Source organism: Canis lupus, chromosome X, assembly GCF_011100685.1.
Source record: "Canis lupus familiaris isolate Mischka breed German Shepherd chromosome X, alternate assembly UU_Cfam_GSD_1.0, whole genome shotgun sequence".
NCBI classification, from domain to species: domain Eukaryota; kingdom Metazoa; phylum Chordata; class Mammalia; order Carnivora; family Canidae; genus Canis; species Canis lupus.
The window spans coordinates 45,648,848-45,676,595 of NC_049260.1; the positions used below are offsets into that span (position 1 = coordinate 45,648,848).

Below are 27,748 nucleotides of genomic sequence, written 5' to 3' on the forward strand. Positions count from 1 at the left end.
CTAGTTATCTATGAACCAAAAGAGCACTTATGAAATGACTAAATGAATGACAGTCCAGAGGGATCACACGCTCTTCTACCATGAACTTAAGAGCTACTGCTACAAGTTACATTGCATCCCTTGCATATGAACAATATAAGTTCAAAGAGCCTGGTACACTATCCACTACCAGCCAGCAGATTTTGAGCCCATCTTATTACCCAGGTAGTCAAATTTTTACGTTAAAAAAACTCTTAGGGCAGCCTGGGTGGCTCAGCGGTTTAGCGCCACCTCCAGCCCAGGGCGTGTCCCACGTTGGGCTCCCTGCATGGAGCCTGCTTCTTGTGTCTCTGCCTCTCTCTTATGAATAAATAAAAAAAAATAAGAGAAACCTCTTAAATAAATAGAAATAAGAAGGAATATCTACTGTGCCTGGTTACAATCATATAGTACATTCCAAAGACTTCAGATATATCTGGAATGAATAGAGTAATGAAACAAGAGCAAAAACCAACCAACAAACCAACCCTGTAATTTTTTTTAAAGATTTTATTTATTTATTCATGAGAGATGAGAGAGAGAGTTAGAGACACAGGCAGAGGGAGAAGCAAGCTCCATGGAGGGAGCCTGACGTGGGACTCGATCCCGGGTCTCCAGGATCAGGCCCTGGGCTGAAGGTGGCGCTAAACCGCTGAGCTACCCAGGCTGCCCAAAACCCTGTAATTTTTAAGCACTTAGGAGACAAGCTTCAAAAGTATATTTCATATGTGTTCACCTATGCAAACAAAACAATGATGCAAATGCCAAATCAACAATGGGGGAAAAGTCCTCTGAGAAAAGCCCATCAACTTGATATAGTGAATTGATTCAATTCCATGAACTTTAAGACACCTTGCTAAGATAACCAATATAAATATGAAGGCATAAATGGCACACAATGGTTAAAGAAAGAAAAACTAGACTCTTAGGGCTGGAAGAACCTTATAATGAACTAACTCCTTTGGTTTTTATGGATAAAAATCACATGCCTAAGATCACGAGGCTAGGGAACCTGTCTTGTGAATACTTACTGCTGATTGGGCTCTGTTTCATTCTGTTGGGTAGAATTAAAGCTCTGCATGGCCTGTACTTCTTCCTCCTCTTCATCCTCACTAGAGGCCTCTTCTGCAGCATGATTAGACCTTGGAGGAGGAGCAGTGGCAGTGCCATCTGCCTTCTGGATTGATGGCTTCTGACAGATGTATTTAGGGTCTCTTCCAAGATTACAGATTTCTTCAAGTAACTGAAAGACACCGGAAATAGGATTAAGTAAATAAGAAATGGGACAACTAACATTTTTGGAGCATTTTCTATGTGTTACACACATAAGTGCCAAAACACTTTATCTTTATATACATATACATACACACACACACACACACATATATATATGTAACATACATCACTCATGGATTATAGTCATCAATCCTATTTTACAAACAAGGGAACTGAAGTTCAGCGAAGTTAAACAACTTGTTCAAGGTCCCATAGATGTTAACTAATTGACTCCATGTCCTTATTCACAAGCACCAGGAACTCATATACTAAACAGGCAACTGGCAGGGCTACTAAATGTGGGGGAAAAAAAACAACCAAGAAACAAAGATTAGAAAAAGTAGTATGCTTTTACAAACAGAAGCTAAATCCTGGCAACTTGTTCACGTCCTATAGAAGAAAGCAATACCTAAGTGACTTTTTGGGGGAGGGGGACAAAGTACCAACCCAAGGACATGGAGAAAATAAGGCAGACATAATCCTCTTCTAGGCCTAAGTCCAAGAATCCAAATGACCTCCAACAGGCCAAGTTTTTTTTAAAACAAAAACAAAAACAAAAAACAAAAAACCCTAACTGCTATCTCATGCCCATGGTCAGCCTTATCACTTCCCACCTTGATGATCGCAGTCGTTGCATCTGTTTTGAGGGTGGGCTGATGTCTCATGAGCTCATCAACAGCACTCCCCAGGTTAGATGCAGTATCCCCTTAAAGCAAAAAAGGAACTGTTAAAAGACTGAAGAAAATAAGAGTTTGAGCTATTTTCTCTGCCAATGAGGAGAAAAGAAGAATCTGAGCTGGTGGCTGTGATTTCCTCATGCCATGCTTTCTCAAATGAATTCAGACTAACTTCTGAAAGCAAATCACTGAAGAGGAAGAAGAAACCCTTATCAGTCTATTAAACATATTTTAAATAACTGCATATACTACATTCTACCCTGGCAATCTCTACTGCCAAGGTCTGAACTAGTATTGTAAAGAGAGAGAGAAAAGAAAGAAGCATAAACCATTAATCCTCTGGCTGCCCCAATAAAGAATAATAATAGCTAGAATGCTACAGTGGTGGCTGAAAGCACAAAGCACATTTGTAAAAACTGGATTATTTCTGGAGTCCTATCTTCTCCTTATTCTTCAATAATCTGGTCTCAAATACACTGAGAAGGAAATCTATTCATTTGTCACTATCTTAGAGACTTTGTATCTCCTGTTGCTACAGACTAGATGGTGAACCCGGAAATATACTACCCCTAATACCCATTATTCACTAGCACCATGATAGTACGTCTAATAATGAGCTGTTGATAGTCCGAGGAATACCATCCCTTATTTGCCAACTTCCAAAGGTCACTGGGATCAAGTCCTCAGCTTCTCTCAAACTCTCACCACTGAGGCATCAAAATGGCACAGAATGATGATAGGCAGAAATTTGGACTCCCAAGGAGCCCCTTTTCCCCCTGTGCTGTCACCTCTGCCAGACTCCATGCCCTAGGTGACTTCACCTCCAAGATCTCCACTGGGTAATTCCTGCTTCTCTGGGTTTTCCCACTGAGATAGTGGCGCAGTGCAGGTCCCGCCTCCTGGGAGCCCACGTGAGAATCCAGGACTGCCCCCTCTTGCCCTAACCCAAGAGGAAGGGGTATAGCCTGTACAAGTCACTGCTACAATTCCGTTTCTGATCCACCCAAATGCTGCAGCAAATTGAGCATGAGGACATGGCCGGAGGTACTGCTCGAAGATCTGGAACCACGTGGGGACGTGATCTGGTCCTACAGGTGGCCTAGGAAGGGAAAGGTTTCTATGGCCGAAGTCTGGTCACATCTGGATTAAAACTCTGAACTTTTTGAAACACACCCCCCACACACACTGAACTGTTGAGAAGCATGAAAATATGAGCAGAGGGTAAGGATGAAGTATGCTTTTTCTACCTGCAATACGATGTATACAGTGATATAATGACAACTCTAGTGATAACTCCCATTAAGCTTAGCACACCTAGCAGAGAAATGATGTAAGGTCAATAAAGGATTTTCTTGCCAATTGGTGGCTTGATAATCATCTAAAATCTTGACACAACAGTGAACAGATTATTGTAAGATAAATCCTAGTGACTTACCAAGAGGATCAGAACTCCTCCTCCTTCGCATGGCTGGGAGATAATCTGGAGACAGAAGAACTTTGAAAAGACGTTCAAAAGGCTGACACTGTACAAATGATTGAAGACCTCGGGCATTCAAACAGAGTGCACTGAATACATTTGGGAGGGAGCCAAGGACTTCACGGGTAGCAGGAACCTAGACAGAAGATCAAGTGTTTGAAGACTTCTAAAAGCGTTCAGGTATAGAATGCCACAAAACTTTGATTAGGTATTGCACAGCAGATAGTAGGGAGTATGTCTTTTGTGTATATTGTGGGGAGGGGTATGCACAGAGCATTCTTTAAAAGAAGCTGACTCACATCTTTGATAAGCAGTGCATGAAGCATGACATCTGTTAATCCATTGTCCTGGAGTGAGGAGAGCAGTGATGGTTCTTGAAATACAAACACAGTCACCACTTCAGTAGCTAAAAAGATGAGAAATAGGAGAAACTGAGATTCTTCACAGGTATTAACAAAACTCCAAAGGCTTAAAAAAACATATTTGATGTACAACAATTTAAATGCTTGTGCTTACTCTGAAATGAAAGCTCCTAATACTGCTCAATCAAGAGATCACTATTAAGAATTAGGTGTCAGAAGGGGAGGAGGGCGGGGGGTGGGAGTGAATGGGTGACGGGCACTGGGTGTTATTCTGTATGTTAGTAAATTGAACACCAATAAAAAAAAAAAAAAAAAAAAAAAAAAAAAAAAAAAAAAGAATTAGGTGTCAAACCTTCAAGACTTTTATGGGTAATGTACACGCATAATGATAATTAATAATACCATATTGAATACTGAAAAATATACCGAGAGTAGTTTTCAGGTGCTTTAGTCACATAAAATGATTTGTTAATTAGCTTGATTATTGAAATCCTTTCACTATGTGTATCAGATCAAGTTCTACATCTTATGTATAATTTTAAGAAATATGTGTAAATGAAAAACAAACATTAAGATTTTATAAGCGTATTTTTTTACACCAACGAGGTTATATTGCTATATAACCTGTTTCTTTTAAATTATAATATGCCATATATTCTTTTATATTTCCCTGTCACTACAATTCAATTTGTTTTTTTAAAAAAAGATTTTTACTTACTTAACAGAGAGTGAGCAAGCATGAGTGAGCATAAGAAGTAGGCAGAGAGAGGGATCCCTGGGTGGCGCAGCGGTTTGGCGCCTGCCTTTGGCCTAGGGCACGATCCTGGAGACCCAGGATCGATTCCCACATCGGGCTCCCGGTACATGGAGCCTGCTTCTCTCTGCCTGTGTCTCTGCCTCTCTTTCTCTCTCTGTGACTATCATAAATAAATAAAAAAAAAAAATTAAAAAAAAAAAAGAAGTAGGCAGAGAGAGAGAAGAGAGAAGAGAAGCAGGCTTCCTGCTGAGCAGAGAACCTGACGTGGAGCTCAATCCCAGGACCTTGAGATCATGACCCAAGCCAAAGGCAGCCACTTCAATGACTGAGCCACCCAGGCACCCCAGTTCATTTAATTTGAATGGCTGTATACCATTCCACTAAATACATGAACTACCGTGGATATGAACTGGTCTACAATTATGAGGGCTGATAAACCTAAAAACACATCCTTTTTTGTTTAAAATGCAGGGAAAATATTTAAGATGGGAAGAGGGGTGCTGGGTTGAAGTGAATGTAAACTGATGGAATGCACAAAATGTCTTCTAAAAAGCTTTTCAGCAATTTTTTCATTTAGTTTTTTATTTTTATTTTTTTATTGGAGTTCAATTTGCCAACATATAGCATATAGCTTATTTAAAATACCATTAGCAACATGAAGAGTTTTTTGGTATCAATCTGACCGATTTTTGACAATATATTTAACATGGCTGTAAAGACTATTATCAATGCTCAAGAGGAAATTAATGCATTCATTAAAAGGTAACCAAAAGTGAAGCTAGAAATAATAGAAAAAAAATAGCATTTAGTAATACTGCAAACAAATAGCATGAATAATTAAAACCAATAACCCTCTGAAAAGACGGAGAAAGCTTAGAAGCTATGGGAAATCTAAGAAAAGCAAGTAATATATCAGCAATGAAAAAAGGAGATCTAACTGGATTCAGAACAAATAAAATTCTTCTATAAACTGTATGCTAACAAGTGAAATGCAATACTTTTAAGAAAATGTGATAAAAATTGGCTTTCAAAAAATGATAGTAAAGCAGATTAGATCAGTAACCACAAAAACTTTTAGAAGTAAAAATATCAAGTAAGAGAAAAGCACCAAACCGACAGTTTTAGATGGGTTATTAAACTTCTTAGGAGCAACTAAGACAAGGCTTCTCAACTCATTTTATGAGATTTAAAATTTTTGATTTTAAAACCTGACAAAGGGTGCACAAACATACAGTATTAGTAAACCATGTGTAAAACAAACTTGTAATGCTGATACCTGAGATCTAAAAGAAACCAAAGGATTTTCTCAGTTCAAGATGGTGAATAGAGTACCTTTCCTCTACTCCAAATGTCCTTGAAATGGCAAATATGTATCAATTACTGAGGACCAAGAGTTGTCGAATCAATGGCCTTTGAGACTTCTGATGGACTATAAACTTACGGAAAACGTAAGTCCTTTTTTTTGGTTCCTATGGTATACATACTATATTTTTTTTTACACAAACGTCTAAATTACAAGAGGTTGCTAAAATTGAGTATATATAAACTAAAATTAATATTCTACTAGAGGTTGCTAAGTCATCAAATCCGTTATTTTACAGAGGTCTAACTATAATGCTATGTCATAATACTACTGTTAAGTGGGACAGTTTAAACCCTTTTTTAAAACTAAAAGATGACTAAATATTAGAATTTTAAAAAGGAAACACAAAAACCAACTGGCTCCATAAGGAACCTAGCAACTGATTCCTATGAGTTAAGTAACGAAAGATAACGCTTCAAAAATTAATGATGAAAATCAAATTCTAGAACCTACAAAACCCATAAAACAGCAATAATGTGTAAAGACGAAGAGTGTCTTAAGAATAAGGAAATAGAAATTTAAAAAATTTGTAAAAAAATAAAAAATTTGATAATGTAATAGGCATCTTGAAAGATTATACAAAGAAATTCTAGCAAAAAGTGACATGAGATCAACATGGCAGGCATACTAGCTATACAATAGTGTTTCCAAGAGAGAATATAGAAGTTAAAAGAAACCAAAGGAATTTTCCTGAAGAAAAAAAATATTCTTGGGGTTAGGCCAGGACTTCTATCAACCCAATATCCTAGATGATGACTTCAGCATTACTGATAGTCCCAGCCTCAGTGGTGACACTCCCAAATGTTAACGGCACCCTGTAATGGGTAGCCACATTCACTCATCACAATTCCCATGGCCTCATCAGCTGATTTCCCCTAATCTGATAGTCTCTCGCTTCACTTTCCATTATTCCACTGTCACTGCACCAACATTTCCCATCTTCCTCAACCTGAAGGACAGTACTTATATAATGGTAATAGAGAATGTTACCTGAGCACTAGAACTCTAGCAATGTTAACAGGTGCCCTAGCCCAGGCAAACAGTTATGCAGATAACTCTTGTCCCCTGGGAGGTCTTCAATATTCATATTGACTATCTGCCCCCTCTCTGGTTAAGTAGTCCATAACAACCATCATGGTGTTGGCATAAGCTAGGCAAGAAACAGAGCACAAGCAGACTTAAACAGACTAAAGTGCAGCAGGGCCAAGATAGGAACTGGGAGAAGAAAAGGCAGTTGGAGAAATTAAAAGGGATACAGTTGAGTATAAAAGTTGAGTAAAAAGTAGAAGAGTCAGAGGTTGAATCTGGGAAGAATCAGAATCCTTATTTGGTTGGTTTTAGCACAGAATTATTGTAGCAGGACAGCACAATCTCATCAGATACTTCCATGCCCTTCCTAGCTTTCCCCACCAATTCAGTCTAGACAATGATGTCCCTCCCATTTAGACTATTTTGCCCTGGCATTTCTGCCCTGATGTAATCTGGCCCACTAGAAACTCCACCCTCCAACCCCCTTGGGCTACTGGATCTTCTATGACACAACTCTTGTTCAGCAAGGTCATACATTCCACTCCACCCTCTGCTCCCTTCTAATCCATACACCCTGACCTGTGTTCTGTGGATATTTAGTATCCAGGTACCCTAGATCCAACCAGAATATCTAGCTTGTTCATCAAGTCTTGCCACAAAAGGGAGCACTGAGCCATTTTTTTTGTCTTTTATATTGGGCTGCCATCACCATCTTTGGTCCAAGATTAGGTGTTTTTAATTCTGTGACGTAGACACATAGAGGCTACCCAAATAATGGCACAACTCCTGGCCAACTACATTAACTAAACAGCTCAAACCTTAGAAGCAAGCCCTCCATGAAGAACAAAGCAGTCTAGTTGCTATAGTTGGTAAAAAGACTGGGGGCGCCTGGATGGCTCAATCAGTTGAGCATCGGACTCTTGGTTTTGGCCACAATCTTGGGAGTCATGAGATCAAGCCTTGTGTTGGGATCCATGCTGAACAGAGTCTGCTTGAGATCCCCCTCCCCGGCTCTACCCTCTGCTTGTGTGCATTCTCTCTCAAATCAATCAATGAATATTAAAAAACACAGATTAACATTAAACTATTTTTTGATAAACTACTATTATTTTAAGGTGGTGTGTGTATCTTAAAGGGGACTTCCTGCTGCATGTGGGTCAGTACTACAGGTAAGGTATCCTGAATAGTTCCAACAAATAAAACAACAAACCAAACAGCCAACTATAACAGATTCTCAGACCCCCATTAATTTCTTTTCCTGTCTCCTGTCTAGGGTGAAAAATTCTACACTATCATTTATACAATATCATACAATAATAATTGTTGGCCTAATTATTTTGAGTTGGCTTTGCAAATTTGGTCTCTCTCAAGTATAAGTTTATTTACAGGAAACCAGGAAGGTTACTATGCTAATTCAAATAGCAGGGATGAATTAAGACTCTAGAGAAGGAGTTCTGACCTCCACTGATATTTACTTTAGCACTTGAAGTCTCATTTCTGGCTTCTTGCGTCATTCTGAAGGCTCACCTGCTCCCTGCCCCCACCCCGTATGTACACATGTCCTCTTACTGCTTCCTTTAAACTTCTCCTGTATAAGATGCCTGTGCACTTGCTTTTCTGTGTTCTGGAGCTTTTTCCCAGAGAGAGTCATCCTTCTTCCCTGTATCTTGACTTAATGGTGAAATACTGAATGTCTTCCTCTGAGTTCAGGAGCAAAGCAAAGAGGTCCATTCTTACCACCTCTATTTGGCATTGTATTGGAAATCTTTGCCAATGCAGTAAGACACAAAAAGCAAAACAATTATTAAAAAAAGAACTATTTGTAAATGAGAAGACTATACAGAATATCTTAAGAAATTTTAAAAAGTATGAACTACTAAGCAAGGTCACAGGATACAAACTTAAAATATAAAAACTCAAATTTACTTCAGCAAGAGGACAAGTACCTAAACTGTAGTAGCCAAAACTACTCCCCCTCCAGACATCCCAAAGTATTAAAAGAACATGTGCCACTGGTATAAGGAGGTTTTCTTTATTTCCACACTTCCTATTACATTCCTTTAGTTTTTTTTTTTTAATTTTTATTTATTTATGATAGTCACACACACAGAGAGAGAGAGAGAGAGAGAGAGAGAGAGAGGCAGAGACACAGGTAGAGGGAGAAGCAGGCTCCATGCACCGGGAGCCCGACGTGGGACTCGATCCCGGGTCTCCAGGATCGCGCCCTGGGCCAAAGGCAGGCGCCAAACCGCTGCGCCACCCAGGGATCCCCACATTCCTTTAGTTTTAAAGGGAATTCTAAAAGCCTACGTATCTCAAACATTGTCCTGCATATGTATGGCACTCAATAAATGCCTATTAATAAAAACAAAGTTTTAACAACAGCAATACTCAGAGTATCGCCAACCTAAAATTGCAAAGATGTTTTTACAAATAATTACAAAGTACCCACAGCTTCCAAAGCTGCATTTTCAAAAGAGAGAAACAATTTTCTATATTATAGTTTGTGGGTCTGACATTCAGTTCTAAGACTGGAAACCATTCTTACTGAATTTTCCAGATCAAGATTAGGAACTACCATTGAATAAAGACATACTTATTACATTTGCAATGTTAAGTACAGAACAAATGTACAATATTACTTATCACAAATGATTTATAATATACTGTGTATAGAAGGTATATTTGGCATTCAAGAAATGGGTATTTGAAACCGAATTCTGACCTTTCTCTATTTCATCACCAACTAGAAAGATACATAATAACACAGCGGATGAATGTGGATAGTAAAACTCTAAAGGGGTATAAAAATATACAGAGAACTCTGCCAGGTTATTTCAGCTTGGTATAACCAACTATCAATACCACTTACCTAGAAGGAAGAGTGATGGGCCATAATATTCTGCATTACTGATGATGTGCTTCAGGGAGGTAGGGAGAGAACCGTCCATCACTAAGAGAAAAGAAAAGAGAACATCAAGGAGAATATGATCAGTCTAGCAATAGTTTGATGGGAGCAATATACTGCATATACCACTACTGTGGTAAACTCCTGTGTTGATTCTAGTCTAATGGTTTAGACTAGAACAAAAGAATATAGACACAAAGTGGAGTAGCAGGCTGGAAGTGAGCACAGAGTCAAAAGCTGAAAAAGGAAAAAAATAGGTTAATCATTATGAAAATACCTAGAGAATCCTTAGGTCTAGGAAAAAGTGACACTAAATGACTAAAAGCTATTCAAAATGGCATGCCTTTTCTTAAGCCTGTCTTATAAAAAAAAGAGTAGCATCAGAAAGAATCAAAAGGACTAATCTTTGGAGAGAGTCAAATATCCATCAAGAAAATGCAAAATCAAATACCATGTCGTATGCCATCTGAGAAAGCAGGGTCTTGAATGGCCTTCTTGAGGAAATTCAACATGGATTTGAGAAGTGCTGCTCTTTGTGGAATACACTGGACTCCTAAGCAAGGGAGAAAGATGGAGGATTCACCATTAGACCACAATAAGCAGGCACATAAAACAAATTTTTAAGAGATGCATATACACTATATCAACACTAGCAGATGTTCAAAGTGAGACTTCTGGATGCTGGTAAGAATAGTTACTACTAAGCTTTGAAATTGGGAAAATAAATCACCAAGGACTATACAAAACTAATACTACAATGAAAAGAGACTCATGTAATAGTACAAAGTAAAAAGATTAACTCTCTGATCCTCAGTTCCTGTTTTAGATATTATCTGCTCTCTGACATGGCTGCTTTGATAAAATAATCAATGTGCAAACAGTTAGAAAACTATGAAATAAATGTTAGTGGCAAGGTAACATAGTCCTAAGAAGCAAACCTCCAAATGTACCACTAAAGCTGCTCCCAAAGCACCTTCTTGACTAGTTTAGTAATTCAGTATATAAGACTGTATCTACTTGTCTACCCACCAGGACGGGGGCCAGGACCAGAGCCAGAAGAGATGCTAGCGCTGCTGCTAGAACTTGATGCCCTTAATTCAACATCTAGCCGGTGTTCCACAGAGACAGATGAGCCTGGACTACTTTCCATAGTCACATCTGCAACTAAAGTAAAAGTTATGATAAAGAAACTAGTTAGAATAAAAGCACCACCAAAAGTACAGTTGAGAAATTTATTGAGATAAATGATACAAATATGGTGACAGATTATATTAAAACCCAAAATAAGAATGTAAGCTTGCCACAAAACAAACAAAAAGGTATTTAACATCATTAGTATCTAAGACATGCAAATTAGTCTTCAAAAGAAATCCCCTTCAATATTTTTCATCCACCAAATGTGGGAGGAAAAACAGTGGTTAAGTAAAACACACAATTTCACACACTATTGGTGGGTAGCAGACAGTAGTAGGTAGAGCTTTTTGTAATTTTAATGAAGTACAAGATACATAATTACTTCTTACAAATTGTAAAATATAATAAAGTTCCACTAGTAATAAACCCTTGTTTGCATTTTGAAATACTTTCTTCCAATATTTTTATCCATATACAAACCTATATACCTGTGCCTACTTATATACAAGAAGCACAAACTCATGGTTTTGTAACCCATTTATTTTAATTGAATATAAAATTTTCTCTACAAATACATCAGAATCACCTGGATTGGTTGTTAAAAATGTGGATTTCCTGAGGTGCCTGGGTGCCTCACTTTGGTTAACTGTCTGACTCTTAATTTCAGCTCAGGTCACAATCCCAGGGTTGTGGGATCAGCCCCAGGTAGGGCTCTGTACACAGTGGGGATTCTGCTTGAGATGGTCTCTCTCCCTGTTATTCCCCGCCTCCCCCCCAACTTGCATACAGTCTCTCTCTAAATAAGTAAAATCTTTTTAAAAAAATATTTTATTTATTTATTCATGAGAGACAGAGAGAGGCAGAGACATAGGCAGAGGGAGAAGCAGACTCCTCGCAGGGAGCCTGATGTGGGACTCTATCCCTGGACCAGGATCATGCCCTGAGCCAAAGGCCACCCAGGTATCCCTAAATAAATAAAATCTTAAAAAAATTCTTTTAAATGTGGATTTCCTGGACTTACTTATTGAATTAAACATTGCAGATGGGGTCTACAACTTTAAAAAATTTTTATTTATTTATCTTATTTAAGAGAGAGAGTGCACATGCGTGAGTGCACGAAGTAGAGGTAGAGGTAGAGAATCTCAAGCCGACTGCACTGAGCGCATAGCCTGCCTGACATGGTACTCAATCTCATGACCCCGAGATCATGACCTTAGCTGAAATTAAGAGTTGGATGGTTAACCAACTGAAACCCTGGCGCTCCCAGGGTCTACATCTTTAGCAAACACTTTTATTCTTATGCATACTCAAAGTTTGACAACCACTGATTTATAATAAACAATGAGGCTTTTAAATAATCTTCTATTTAGCAGATGTCACATTTTAATCAACACTCTGGGATCTCACCCATTAACTCAAATGCCAGCTTGCCCACAATAAACCAGAGACAGAAATTGGGTAAAGGGATTTCTAGGGATAGCAATGCATGTAAATAACTCTTCAGGAAAAATAACAGAAAAAAAAGGAAAGCAACCTATAGCACGAAGTGTCAAGAATTAAAGCATTATAAATTCTAGTACCTTTGTTATAAATAAGCATGATAACAGATTTATGTAATGACACCCTGGGTCATCAAGATAAGAATTTAAACTAAGGAAGTTGTTTTGGGGAATAGTTTTTTTAATTACTATTATCATGAACCATGCATGGGGGGGGTGTTCAGGGAGATTTTTTTTTTTTAAAAAAGGACACACATAAGGATGCACCTAGAGATTAAGAACATCTGGTCATCTAAGCTTTTTGACTTTATGATTTAAAATATGCTCCCTATTCAACAACTTCTTCACCTCTCTTCTTCCTTCTCGAAATAGCCCAACAGTTTTATAAGGTCCCATTTTAGAGTCTGCATTCTCCTTATCTTTCCCAAACACATATTTAAACACCTACGATATATCAGGCACTGTTGAAGATAGAGCAGTGAACAAAACAGTACCCTGATCTCATGGAGCTTACATTTTAGCGGAAATAAGAAGATAATGAACCAATACGTAGAAAATAGCTATTAAGTCTTGAAATAAAACAGATTAACATCCCATAGAGTGACTGCGGGGCTTTACTGCAGCTCCACCATCTGCTTCACCTTCCTTCTCTATTCCCAACAACTTGTGCCTCCCTCTTTTATAATTATCCTCATGAAAAACAACACACAAATCACTTATGAAGAAAAACACTGTTTTGTTGCTGAAAATACGTGCTCAAATCACTTGTGCACTTTGGAATTTATAAGGAGGAAGAATGAAAACTGGGGTTGGATTATAGGAAAATGTCAAGCACCAAAATATTGACTTAGTAGCTATAATTACCATCCATATCAGTTTCCATTTCTTCTCCTTCTTGTGTAGTACTGGGTCTCTGGATCTTTGGCTTGATCACAAATGGACATTCTTTTCGACACAAATCAACTTCATGCTACAATCAAGGGAAAAGCAGTTAAGAAAATTTTACATATGTATCAGGAATTAAAAATAATTATAATGAAAGGATGTCGCAGGCAGATTACAAAACTGTTTTCTAAAAACAGAAAAAGGCTAAGATGGCTCTTTAGGTTTATTAGAATACTTCCTAGGCTCAGCTCTCATGGTGTATGTCTATTCAAAGTGCTCCTTGTATAATAATACCTCAAGTCTATAAATGAAGATAGAAAGTCCACTATGGGATTGAAAAGCTGCCATGTCCAGGTTGGTGATGAGGTCAACCACTCTGACGGCTCTGGTGACAAATGTTATCTGGTCCTGTTCATCGCCAAGAAACTTTATGACCTATCAAGGAGAGAAAAAGAGACAAAGCCAATAAAATGAAAAGACACAAAACTGAATAATGTACTCTCTTGGAAACATGCAGTCTAGGGTCTCAGGGAGCCAAGTATAGTGCGGGAGAAAAAAAAAACAGGTGTTGTCAAATAATAAATAGCTCTATCACTTCTGGGACACAACCTCCTGAGATAATGGAGACCTTAAAAAAATTACCTTTCAGTATTAAATAAAATATTCAGGGATAAAAAAGCTGGTGTCCAGGGCCAAGCACACAGTAAAACCTATTACCTTAAAGGTATTTTCTTTAGGGTGACAGCCTAATAAGGTCATGATAAGATATGGCTAGTCTTGACTAGTACCCAGAGCCTCCTGACTCTCAGATCATTCTAGACTATGACCAATTCTTAATAATGGAGATAGCTGCTCTTAAAAGTTGTTAATGAGATAGATACCCAGAATGCAAAACTAGAAAAATTAAGAATAACATTTTCTGGATAGACTTGACTATGTTATCTGCTCTCACTGTAAACCATTCCAAACTTATAACTCTATACTTGCTCTTAGTTGATTTCCCCATAAATATATATATTTTTAAAAAGCAGAGCACCTTCAATAAGGCTTCCATCATTCCACAGGAGACCAAGGCTTCACCACCAGCATCGTAGCTGGCCAGATGGTATAAAAAAGAGAAGAGAGCAGTGGCAAACTGGTGAGGATATGGATCCATGGAAGGATCTATATGGGAGGTTGGGAGAGAAAGAAAAAGAGAGCAAGCTAAAATTTGATGTTAAGATGGCAAGATGTTAAACGAAGACCGATAAGCAAGGGTGAAGTTCTTCTTGTTACCTAAAATAACCACCATCAAAACTTACCAATCATGGCCTGGATACAGTTCCGCACAAGTACAGGCAAAAATCCATGGTAAGAGGCAGTTCCAGTACAGTCAATAATACTGCTGAGTTTGGGAGTTCTCTCCAAGTGGACAATTGATGTTAATGTTCGTAAAGAAGCGGCTTTAATCTCCTATGAAGATGGAAGGTAAACATGTGATGTGTTAAATAAGAAATAGATGACTGGGGTGCCTGGGTGGCTTAGTCAGTTAAGTGCCCAAGTCTTGATTTCGGCTCAGGTCATGATCTCAGGGTCTTAAGGTTGAGGCTCCATGCTCAGCACAGAATCTGCTTGAAATCCTTTCCCTTTGTCCTTCCCCCCATTCACTCTCTCTAAAATAAATCAACAAAATAAATCTTTTTTTAAAAGTAGATAAATGAACCAAGTTGCTAGAACTCAAAATTTAAGTCCTTCTGCTGGTAACAGTTTGGAATAGATGGAGGTCTATTGAGAATAACACTGAAACTCCAGCACTTGTTAACTCTGCAGCTAAATATCCCAAGAGGAAGAAGTAAAAGAGCTAAGCCCCTGGGAAAAACCAAAAGAAAAATAAATATATATGAGCCTGACATACATAGGTGAATATTAATACTTACCATAAGCTGCTTATCTGTTATCTGAAGGACATCTACCAACTCCTCTATCAACCCATTATACAAGATACTGTTTGCTGACTCCTGCAAGGCATTGGAATACACTGCAAAAGGAGAAATAAACACTTTAGGCAAGAAGGCAGTGGTCAAGCCACTGCCTGGTGACAAACCTTTTAGCACCTACTGGTTCTGGGAAAAGATTCCCTTCCACCCAGCATTGGAGGGCAGAATCACTGAATTCTAGAGGACCAATCAAATATGGTGGTAAGCCCTAAATACCTTCCAAACGGACAGATTCTCCTATTATTATATTAGTACTGATTGCCATGACCAAGGATATTTGGAAATGGAAGTATGAAGAGAAAGTGAAGAATTAAATTTTTATAATATCACTACTTGATACAATAACTTATTACGTCTTAGATATAGACTTCCATTTTAGCCTCTTCATGTGCTTCTGTTTTTCACTGGAAACACTTATTACAGGCTGAAAAGAACAGAATTTTGGATTATTGCAGACCAAGTCAGAAACTTGTATGACACTGTGGAGTAAAAGTTAAGAATGAGTGTAATTGACTTGCAATGAATCCCACACAGAATAGTAGACATGGATTTGAACACACTCATTTAGTTTAACAAACATGCACTCACTAATATGCCACAAGTTATACTAAGTGTGAGTACAAAAAGAAGAGTATGAATTTTACTTCAAGGAAATCATAGTTTAAAAGAGGAGATAAACAAGTAATAACATAACTAAAGCTGGTAATATTAACAGCAGCTACCATTTTATACCTTCTATGTGCCTACCCTGTGTGAGGTGCTTTACAAGTTTTCATTTAATCCTTGTATCAGTCTATAAGATGAGTGGTATCCCAATATTAAATGAAGAAATAGGCCAAAAGCACAAACATGTAGCTAATCATCTGCAGAATCTGGCTGAGAGCCTAGGACTGACTCCAAAACCAGTGTCCTTTCCATTCTACCACTCAAAAATAAAATGCACAGTATTGACTTCTGAATGAATACCTTCTACCTTCAAAATTATACCACTGACAGGTCAGAAGAGGAAGATGAAATGGCAAGAGGAAGAACAGGGGCCAGGAAAGAACTACCTGAACACTCATTTAAAAGAAAAAGGGCCAAAATCAAGACTAAACCCAAGTGATTATGTCTGTAAGTATTATATCTTTTTCTAATACAACATTAAGAAGCTCAAGAATGATGAAGATGGTGAACATTAGAAATACAGGCAATTTTACAATTTAACTTGCCACCTAGGTAACTACAATAAAGCCTCACGGCAACAAAGACAGATGAAATGCAAAGGAAATCATGTCTAAATTACCTAATCAGGGCCTGTTAATTATAGTGTTATTATCTTACCTAATATAGATATTGCATGCAGCCTGGCTTGAACAGCTTGCAATCGTTTCCTGTGATTAGAAAAGCCATGGGCCAGCCGTATGTGCGTAAATAACAGCATCTGTAGGAATATAAGACCTAAATTAGGAAACCAATGAAAACAGTGAATGTACTTTTTGAGGGCTAAATCTTACCTATTATTGAGATATTTGGTAAAATGGTTTACTATTGCTATTTGTTAAGGTGTCAAACAGAACAGTTGTACTCTGAGGCTAGCTGACAAAATAAGCCGCAAAACACAGGCTCAGGAAATTCCAATATCCCAACATAAGCCAAGAAGTATCACTATACTGATAGGCAACAAACTGAAGACATCTGGCAAGAGTTCTGATTGTTACTAATCAAATAAAATATTTTATCACCATAACAACGAACAGAAAAAAACACAACTAAACATTTTCTTCTTTGGTATGTAAGTGTTAAGATACTAACATTTACTAGATTCACACAGTGAGTAAGGCAGTTCTTATGTTTTCCTCAAACTCTCACAAGAATCTATGTAGGAAGTTAGTAGGTGTTGGCCTTATAGAAGCTGAGGAAACAAAGACTCACAAAAACTAATTTACTCATGATCTGACTCCTTTCTTTTTGATATGCTGTCTCCCAGCCGAGCACATATCAATCTACATGGATAGCCACCACACACTTTAGATAAATATTAGGACCTATCATACCTGCTTATCCTTAGGAATGCTGTACATTTTGGTAAGAGATTCCATGATTTCAGAAGGGCTTTCTGAAATCTACATTAGAAAAAAAATGGGTTAGGAACAAAAAGTAAGCTGAATGTTAGGAAACGAGCCAATAGTCAAAGATTCCTCTTACCTTGTCAAGTTGCTCTATGTGAATATAATGTAGTGTGTTACTAGTTGTCTGAAATTAAAAAGACAGGAGTTGTTAGAAGTCACTGTAATACCTTAGCTTCCCTTACCATAAGACTGCAAGGGAGCTGTCTGAAAACCAAGATGTCACTGTAGGCTGAAGCCTGAGTGCTCTTAAAAAAAAAAAAAAAAAAAAAAAAAAAAAAAAAAAAAGGTAACTTTAGAGTTCCCCGAAATACCCATTTTATATACAAGCTTCTTTGAAGATAATATCAAAATATAATGCACATAGACACATTTAATATTCCTTAGCCCTTTTTAAAGTTATTTAAGTATAATTAACATACACTGTTATATTTGTTTCAAGTGTACAGTATAATGACTTAGCACTTCCACACATCACCCAGTGCTCATCAGGTAAGTAAGTGTACTCTTAATCTCATTTATTTCACCCCATCCCTCTACCCACCTCCACTCTAGCAGCCACCAGTTTGTTCTCTATATTTATCTATTGCCTCTTTCCTTATCCCCTTTTAACCTTCATAGCAAAGACCAAATCCATGAAAATGGTTTCCATTCTAGATATGCACTGCAGCTGTTTTCAAGGCACCATTCATCTATAAAGATTTATTATGCTGTAGGTAGAAGAAAAGATCTTATTCACTAAGCTACTTTTAAAACAAAACTGAATTTTAGTATCTCCTCAAAGAATATGAAGGACTAGATAATTGAAGCAGAACCCTGTCTGTAACCCTAACAAACTGACTTAAATAGAGAAAATTGAGTTAGCACTATCCAATTACACTAAATGTTGGAATTCTCAACTGAGACTGAGAAAAATGTGTAAGTCATGACAACGCCTCATCGGGAGTCCTGTCTCTTAGCACTCCAACATAAGTAATATCCAAACCCGTCAGAACTGAGCATACAATGAATAGTTTACTCCTGAGAAGCTGCTATGTATATTTAACTGGGTAGGGCAGCAATGCAGCTCGAAACCATTCCCCCTCATTTAACTGAGGAGTCCTAGAAGTAAACTCCAGTTATAGTACATCACAGACTCTATCAGAACAAGTCTGAATGAGACTCACCCTTTTCTCGATTTTGACCTCGGCCCCAGGGTCTGCATAGAATTCAAAGTGTAGTGTAGTTGCACTGGGTGGGTATTTCTGTGTATAAAGCACATAAAAGAATCAGATACCATCTTTTCCCCAAATCTTCCTTCAAAGTCCTAACCATTTGTCCAACTCATTATAGCAGCAGGAGGAGCACTGCTGTCAGCAGGTATAGTGCCTTCACTCGTCTTAGTAGAGCTCAGATGTCTTTTAACAACACAGAATCAGGAGGATGCAGCCCAGAGCTCCAAAAGCCTTCATATTTCTTACTTATAAGTTATCTGCTGCCCTTTCTTCCAAGAGATCAATTCTGTAGCTATTCTCAAGAGAAAAAAGACAGGTAAGTCTGCCAAGCAATAATGAATAAGAATCCAAGAAAGGATGGAGGATAAATACAAGGGTCTAGGTACCAACTTGGGAATGGAAAAGAACATTCTTATGGAGACTTAGTTTATATCACTGCCTTCTGAAATATTTTATTCAAACTATGCTTCGGTGGTGTATCTTCTTAATTCTTCAAATAATCTCTTTATACCATTCTACACCACTTTCTGTGGTATCAAATGCTTTTCTGTACAGGTAAATACCAGGTCAATATGGACCAAATCCTTACAACAAATCCTCTTTAACTCTAGAAAAGCAAAAACAAAACTGAGACCACAACAGCATGCCCATTAAAATGAATCCTTATGGACTCAGCAGTTGAGCATCTGCCTTTGGCTCAGGTCATGATCCTGGGACTGAGTCCTGCATCAGGCTCCACAGGGAGCTGCTTCTCCCTCTGCCTCTGTGTCTCTCGTGAATAAATAAACTATCTTTTTTTTTAAAGATTTTATTTATTTATTCATGATAGTCACACAGAGAGAGACAGAGAGGCAGAGACACAGGCAGAGGGAGAAGCAGGCTCCATGCACCGGGAGCCTGACGTGGGATTCGATCCCAGGTCTCCAGGATCACGCCCTGGGCCAAAGGCAGGCGCCAAACCGCTGCGCCACCCAGGGATCCCCCAAACCGCTGCGCCACCCAGGGATCCCAATAAACTATCTTAAAAAAAGAAATAAATAAAAATAAAATGAATCCTTAAAAGAAACCAGTAGCAGTGGCTGCCTCTGAAAATGGACAATTATTATATACAATAATTATTTCAATAAAAAAAAACATGCCCACGTACTACTTCCTTCTAAAGTACACACCATAGGGTGCCTGGGTGGCTCAGTGGTTGAGCATCTGCCTCTGGCTCAGGTTGTGATCCCGGGGTCCTAGGATCAAGTCCTGCATCTGTCTCCCTGTGGGGAGCCTGCCTCTCCCTCTACCTATGTATGTCTCTGCCTCTCTCTGTCTCTCATGAATAAATATATAAAATATTTAAAAAAATAAAGTACACATCGTATTTTCCAAAGTCTCACTGATTACCAAATATCAGTAAATAAAAGGATGTGTGATTTCTTAACATAGGCTGGGCCCAAAACAGATACTATACAAAACTAGTGGAGTTTATCATACTGTTTTGCCCAAGGGGTAAACAAGCGTGATATACAAAAGGAGGCTAACATAGTACTAGAAGTCCTAGCCTCAGCAATCAGACAACAAAAAGAAATAAAAGGCATTCAAATTGGCAAAGAGGAAGTCAAAACTCTTCCTCTTCGCCGATGACATGATACTCTACATAGAAAACCCAAAAGACTCCACCCCAAGATTGCTAGAACTCATAGAGCAATTTGGCAGTGTGGCAGGATACAAAATCAATGCCCAGAAGTCAGTGGCATTTCTATACACTAACAATGAGACTGAGGAAAGAGAAATTAAGGAGTCAATCCCATTTACAATTGCACCCAAAAGCATAAGATACCTAGGAATAAACCTCACCAAAGATGTAAAGGATCTATACCCTCAAAACTATAGAACACTTCTGAAAGAAATTGAGGAAGACACAAAGAGATGGCAAAATATTCCATGCTCATGGATTGGAAGAATATTGTGAAAATGTCAATGTTACCCAGGGCAATTTACACGTTTAATGCAATCCCTGTCTAAATACCATGGACTTTCTTAAGAGAGTTGGAACAAATTATTTTAAGATTTGTGTGGAATCAGAAAAGACCCTGAATAGCCAGGGGAATTTTAAAGAAGAAAACCATATCTGGGGGCATCACAATGCCAGATTTCAGGTTGTACTACAAAGCTGCGGTCATCAAGACAGTGCGGTACTGGCACAAAAACAGACACATAGGTCAATGGAACAGAATAGAGAATCCAGAAGTGGACCCTCAACTTTATGGTGAACTAATATTCGACAAAGGAGGAAAGACTATCCACTGGAAAAAAGTCTCTTCAATAAATGGTGCTGAGAAAATTGGACATCCACATGCAGAAGAATGAAACTAGACCCCTCTCCTGCACCATACACAAAGATAAACTCAAAATGGATGAAAGATCTAAATGTGAGACAAGATTCCATCAAAATCTTAGAGGAGAACACAGGCAACACCCTTTTTGAACTCGGCCACAGTAACTTCTTGCAAGATACATCCACGAAGGCAAAAGAAACAAAAGCAAAAATGAACTATTGGGACTTCATCAAGATAAGAAGCTTTTGCACAGCAAAGGATACAGTCAACAAAACTCAAAGACAACTCACAGAATGGGAGGAGATATTTGATATTTGCAAATGACGTATCAGATAAAGGGCTAGTTTCCAAGATCTATAAAGAACTTATTAAACTCAACACCAAAGAAACAAACAATCCAATCATGAAATGGGCAAAAGACATGAAGAGAAATCTCACAGAGGAAGACATAGACATGGCCAACAAGCACATGAGAAAATGCTCTGCATCACTTGCCATCAGGGAAATACAAATCAAAACCACAATGAGATACCACCTCACACCAGTGAGAATGGGGAAAATTAGCAAGGCAGGAAACAACAAATGTCGGAGTGGATGCGGAGAAAAGGGAACCCTCTTACACTGTTGGTGGGAATGTGAACTGCTGCAGGCACTCTGGAAAACTGTGTGGAGGTTCCTCAAAGAGTTAAAAATAGACCTGCCCTACGACCCAGCAATTGCACTCCTGGGGATTTACCCCAAAGATACAGATGCAGTGAAACTCCGGGACACCTGCACCCCGATGTTTACAGCAGCAATGGCCACAATAGCCAAACTGTGGAAGGAGCCTCGGTGTCCATCGAAAGATGAATGGATAAAGAAATTGTGGTCTATGTATACAATGGAATATTACTCAGCCATTAGAAACGACAAATACCCACCATTTGCTTCAACGTGGATGGAACTGGAGGGTATTATGCTGAGTGAAATAAATCAATCGGAGAAGGAAAAACATTATATGGTCTCATTCATTTGGGGAATATAAAAAATTGTGAAAGCGAATAAAGGGGAAAGGAGAAAAAATAAGTGGGAAATATCAGAAAGGGAGACAGAACATGAAGGACTCCTAACTCTTGGAAACGAACTAGTGGTGGTGGAAGGGGAGGAGGGCGGGGGGTGGGGGTGACTGGGTGACAGGCACTGAGGGGTGCACTTGACGGGATGAGCACTGGGTGTTATTCTATATATTGACAAATTGAACACCAATAAAAATAAATTTATTAAAAAAAACAAAAGGAGGCTAAGAATTATTAACCAACTTAATTTTAAGATGAAAGTCATTTTCACATGAACTGAATACTCTTTAAGATTTATGTAGCTTTGATTATTAAATAAACACTTACCTCCCATATTACCCAGTATTAATTTATATAATACACACTAAGAAAGTATACCAACCAAGGTGAGAAAGCAATTTGTTCTAATTTGTTATTTTCTTTGACCAGAAAAAGAACCATTCTCCCAGGGGAAAAAGGCTTGCTAAGATAAATTTACTAAATTTCATCGCAGGTATTTGTCCTATACACAATAAACTGACAAAAACAGCAATATCTGCTGGAAAATATAGTTGCTTCTTGGCACAGAATTGTTTTTAACAAATCCAATTGTGCATTGTGGTTCCAAAACAACATATCAAAGCGGAAGGGAGGATGGCCTAACCTTGTAAACTAAGCATGGATGAAAGGTATGAACAAGACAGGGCATGAGAGGTAAACATGGAAAACACACAAAACATTTTAAGTTCTCAATGACTCTCACGTACTGTTCCCCAAGCATCCATTCTTAAAAATCACATCATACTGCCCAGAGTTCCAATGGTTCCAGTGAGAGAATACAAACAAATACACTTTCTGGGATACTTCAACACTTTCAAACGGATTCACCAAATACAGCTTCCTAGTCAAGAGCTGGGGAATGAACATACACTGTTTTTGAGATTCTTCTTAGTGTCAGCAGATTGAGGGCCCAAGCATTTCTAGACAAGATGTGCTAGGTCTTAGTTGATCTCAGGTTCCTCAAAGGTCCTGATTTGAAGTGGCAACTTAATATACCATATATTCATTGTAAAGTAAGGCTCAAAAAGAGACTACACATAGCTCTGCCAAAAGACACCCATATCCGAGAGTTACTTACCATCATATGCAAGTCTCTGCAACATTCTGCAAGTCCAAAGCCATTTTCCTTTCCACCCCAGCTCTTAAAAAAAGGAAAAAGACAGTGTTAAAATAGTGCTTACAATAGCCTTGTGTATAAAATAACAGTATGTGGCTGTTTGGAATACAGTGTTGAGAAGACAACCAATGTGAAAGTCCAACAAAGAGAGGGAGCAAATAGAAGCAAGTACTTAATAAGACTCAAGGCAAGGTCTGCCTAAAGGTAAGATTTCTACAATGTGATCAATTTCACTGTTCTGTGAGGGTGCTACTGGAAAGAGCATAAATAGCTAAACAATTGCACTGCATATGCTTGCAGTCATACTTGCTGACAGGTCAGGTCAGTCTTATCTCATCAGGCCTTCAGTACTTTATTATGCTTTCCATACTCGGACTGTTCACCTTCCTCACTACAGTAAGGAACTACATGCTCCACAGTTCCTTTTTGACATGAACCAAGTAGCAAAGCAGAAGACTCTATGTTGCTTATTCCTTCCTACTATACTCTGCCACCATGAAGTCTAAAAACTCATCAAAGGGCAGCCCAGGTGGCTCAGCGGTTTAGCGCCGCCTTTAGCCCAGGGCTTGATCCTGGAGACCCGGGATCGAGTCCCATGTCAGGCTCCCTGCATGGAGCCTGCTTCTCCCTCTGCCTGTGTCTCTGTGTCTCTGTGTGTCTCTCATGAATAAATAAATAAAATCTTAAAAAAAATTTAAAAAATGAAAACTCATCAAGTACTAGCCCCTAAGGCAATGGGGGAGAATGACTAAATTGTACACTATTACTGGCCTCCAAATCCAAGCCTCCAACCATATATTCTTGCTTAATAAACAGGCTTGCATTTTCAACAGTGTTTGATACCAAACATTTTTGCCTGATTCAGAATGCTACCAAGGGTGGGGTGAGAACTTGCTGAAAACATAAAAAGTAAATGCATTAGTCCTTGCCTCCTAGGCCAAGGCATACAATTGGGTTAAACAATAGACAAACTGAAAAGTTTCGGGGAAAAGACTGGGGAGTGAGATGGTTTGGAGACTAAGGGTTTGGATAACTTCCACAGACTCCTGGGACTCTAGAAGGCCAAACATATGCCCAAGGCTTAAGCACATTCTCAGAAAAGACCCAAGAAGGCCCTAAGTTCTACATGCCTGGCTCATCATCAGGCTCTGTGCAAGTTAGAAGTGAAGGCTAAGGCAGAGTTGTAAACATCCTAGTTGAGTAGTGAAGATAAGAGTATTACCACTTAAGGTGCTAATATACATACAGAACCTACCTTCAAAAAAAAAAAAGAACCTACTTTCAAAGACTGGGGGGGAAGTAGTATTTCTTTGTTCCAGAAGTTTATGGCAAATCGCTAGCTAACCACTAAGCAAAGAGAATAGACTTTAATGATCACAAGTATGAAATCAGTTCAGAAAAGTCTAAACAAACAAACCCTGGGGAAGGGTGAGAATTTGATTTCCAGAGCTGCCACATTATAATATTAACAATGTCCATTATTCTACAACAACAAAAAACCCCTGTGATATATACAAAGAAACAAGACCGTGAAACACACAAAGGAAAAAAATAATAAATTACAGCAACATGAGCATGAGCAGTGATGTCAGCATGATGGCCAGGAGTTGGGGAACCTACCCCCACAAGCCAAGGGATGGGAGAGGAGTCTCATGCACCTGCCTGTTGGATAACAGAAATACAGATCTTGGGTCACAACTATAAACCGTGTAGTGGCTTGTGAACCAGCTACAGCCACTCTGAGGAGCCCCAGGAAAACATGGTCTAAAAGAAACATCCATGGATGATAAAGGTAAAGGACAAAAGTACTAAAAATAATAAGAACTAAAATAATTTGTTAATGAATATACAATTTAAAAAGAAGTAAACTGAACATTAAAAACATAAAATGAGGTTGGGGGGAGTAAAAGGGTAGAGTATTTGTATGTGACCAAAGTTGTTACCAACTTTAAAAACTTATATCTATAGGATGTTTTTTTTTATAGGATGTTTTATGTGAGGCTCATGGTAACTACAAAGCAAAAACCTAGATACAAAAAAGATAAACAGAAAGGAATCAAAGCATACTACTATAGAAAACCATCAATTCACAAAGGAAGGCAGCAAGAGAGGAAGAAAGGATAAGGAAAATACAAAATAGCCATTAAACAGTAACATGATATTACCAAGTCCTTGTCTATCAATAATTACTCTAAATGTAGATGTATTATATTACTTTTATATTAAAGTGTACAATATAATGATTCAGCACTTCCATACAACACCCAATGCCCATCACAAGTATATTCCTTAATCCCTATCCCCCTACCAACCCCACCTCCTCTCTGGCAACCATCAGTTTGTATAGATAAGAGTCTGTTTCTTGGTTTGCCTCTCTATTTTATCCCTTTGCTTGTTTTATTTCTTAAATTCCACACGAGTGGGATCCCTGGGTGGCGCAGCGGTTTAGCGCCTGCCTTTGGCCCAGGGCGTGATCCTGGAGACCCAGGATCGAATCCCACGTCGGGCTCCCGGTGCATGGAGCCTGCTTCTCCCTCTGCCTGTGTCTCTGCCTCTCTCTCTCTCTCTCTCTCTCTGTGACTATCATAAATAAATAAAAATTAAAAAAAAAAATTCCACACGAGTGAAATCATTCGGTATTTGTCTTTCTCTGACTGACTTATTTTGCTTAGCGTAATACTCTCTAGTTCCATTCATATTGTTGCAAATGGCAAGATTCTCATTATTTTTTATGGCTGAATACTATCCCAGTGAGTGTGTGATTGATATACATATATATCATTATTAGTTGATGGACATTATTAGTTGATGGACACTTGGACTCTTTCCACAGTTTGGCTACCGTAGATAATGATGCTATAAATATCAGGGTGTATGTGTATCCCTTTGAATTACTGCACTATACTTTCTTACATCAATGGACCTACCAGGAATATACAGAACATTGTACTGAATAGAAGTAGAATACACAGTCTTCTCAAATGCACATAGAACTTTTTCCCAGATAGATTATAGGATGATAAGTTACAAAACAAGTCTTAACAAATTTAAGAGACTGAAATTGTAACAAGTAACCTTCCTAACCACAGTGGTATAAAACCAGAAATCAGTAATAGGAGAAAAACCGGAAAATTCACAATATATGGAAACTAAACAATACACTCCTGAAGAACCAATGGATCAAAAAAAAAAAAAAAGAAATCAAAAGGGAAATTTAAAAATATGGGCAGGGGGCACCTGGGTGGCTCAGTGGTTGAGTGTCTGCCTTTGGCTCAGGTCCTGATCCCGGGGTCCTGGGATGGAGTCCCACATCAGGATTCCTGCAGGGAGCTTGCTTCTCTCTCTGCATCTCTCATGAATAAATTAATAAAATCTTTTACAAATAAATAAATAGGGACAAAAGACAATGGAAACACAACATATCAAAATTTAGGGGATGCACCAAAAGCAGTTCTAAAAGGAAAGATTATAGGGATAAATTACTACAGTAAGAAACAGAAAAATCTCAAATATACAACCTAACTTTGTTAACTCAAGGAACTAGAAAAAGAACAAACTAACCCCAAAGTTAGTAGAATGAAGGAAATAACAATGATCGCAGCAGAATAAATGAAATGGATGACCGCCCCCCAAAACAGAAAAGGTCAATAAAAACAAGAGCAGAGTTTTTTGGAAAATATAAATGAAAGAGATGAAATTTTAGCTAGACTGAGAAAATAAGAGTGAAGACTTAAATCAGAAATGAGGAGACATTACAAATGATATCACAGAAAGGATTAAGAGACTACTTATGATTTCACTTATATATGGAATTTAAGAAACAAAACAAGCAAAGGGGGGAAAAAGGAGGGAGATAAAACAAGAAACAGATTCTTTCTTCACTATAGAGAACAAAACTGATGGTTACCAGCGGGGAGGTGGATGGGGAAATGAGTGAAATAGGTAGTGGGGATTGCACTGAGTAATGTAAAGAATTGCTGAATCACTATACAGATTCAGCAGTACGTAAAACTAATGCAACACTGTATGTTAACTAAACTGGAATTAAAACAAAAAACTTAAAAAAGGGACTTATGAACAGACCAATAATGAATAAGAAGATTAAATCAGTAGTCAAAACACACCCAATACAGGAAAGCCTAGGACCAGATGGTATTCCTGGTACATTCACCAAAAGTTTAAAGAATTAATGCCAATCCTTCTCAAACCAAATTAACAGCACATTAAAATGATCATATACAATTATCAAAGTAGGATTAATCCTTGGGATGCAACAATGGTTTAACATATACAAGCCAATAAATATGATACACCACATTAATAAAAGACAAAAACCGTATGATGTCAACAGATGCAGAAAAAAAGTTTGACAGAAACTCAATAGCCTTTCATGATAAAAACTAAAAAATGAGGTATAGAAGCTCAATGTTTTAATAAAGGCCATACGTGACAAGCCCATAGGTAATATACTCAAATGGTGAAAGGATGAAAGCTCTCCCTCTAAGATCCTGAACAAGACAAGGATGCCCAT

General features: G+C 38.2%; 1 protein-coding gene across 8 annotated transcripts in view; it reads right to left on the reverse strand.

The window, feature by feature from the left end:
* HUWE1 (HECT, UBA and WWE domain containing E3 ubiquitin protein ligase 1) overlaps positions 1 to 27,748 on the reverse strand; it is a 175,124-nt gene that overhangs the window by 76,897 nt on the left and 70,479 nt on the right. For all 8 annotated transcript variants that reach the window (XM_038587503.1, XM_038587504.1, XM_038587508.1 and 5 more), the window contains 17 exons: positions 23,179 to 23,241; positions 18,635 to 18,712; positions 17,548 to 17,595; positions 17,397 to 17,465; positions 16,684 to 16,783; positions 15,301 to 15,401; positions 14,686 to 14,836; positions 14,421 to 14,548; positions 13,679 to 13,819; positions 13,364 to 13,469; positions 10,896 to 11,030; positions 10,318 to 10,419; positions 9,831 to 9,911; positions 3,747 to 3,853; positions 3,406 to 3,583; positions 1,908 to 1,999; positions 1,050 to 1,261 (listed from right to left, as the gene is read on the reverse strand). In XM_038587503.1, coding sequence (XP_038443431.1) covers positions 1,050 to 1,261; positions 1,908 to 1,999; positions 3,406 to 3,583; positions 3,747 to 3,853; positions 9,831 to 9,911; positions 10,318 to 10,419; positions 10,896 to 11,030; positions 13,364 to 13,469; positions 13,679 to 13,819; positions 14,421 to 14,548; positions 14,686 to 14,836; positions 15,301 to 15,401; positions 16,684 to 16,783; positions 17,397 to 17,465; positions 17,548 to 17,595; positions 18,635 to 18,712; positions 23,179 to 23,241 — 1,892 coding nt within the window. The remainder of the gene's footprint in view (positions 1 to 1,049; positions 1,262 to 1,907; positions 2,000 to 3,405; positions 3,584 to 3,746; positions 3,854 to 9,830; positions 9,912 to 10,317; positions 10,420 to 10,895; positions 11,031 to 13,363; positions 13,470 to 13,678; positions 13,820 to 14,420; positions 14,549 to 14,685; positions 14,837 to 15,300; positions 15,402 to 16,683; positions 16,784 to 17,396; positions 17,466 to 17,547; positions 17,596 to 18,634; positions 18,713 to 23,178; positions 23,242 to 27,748) is intronic.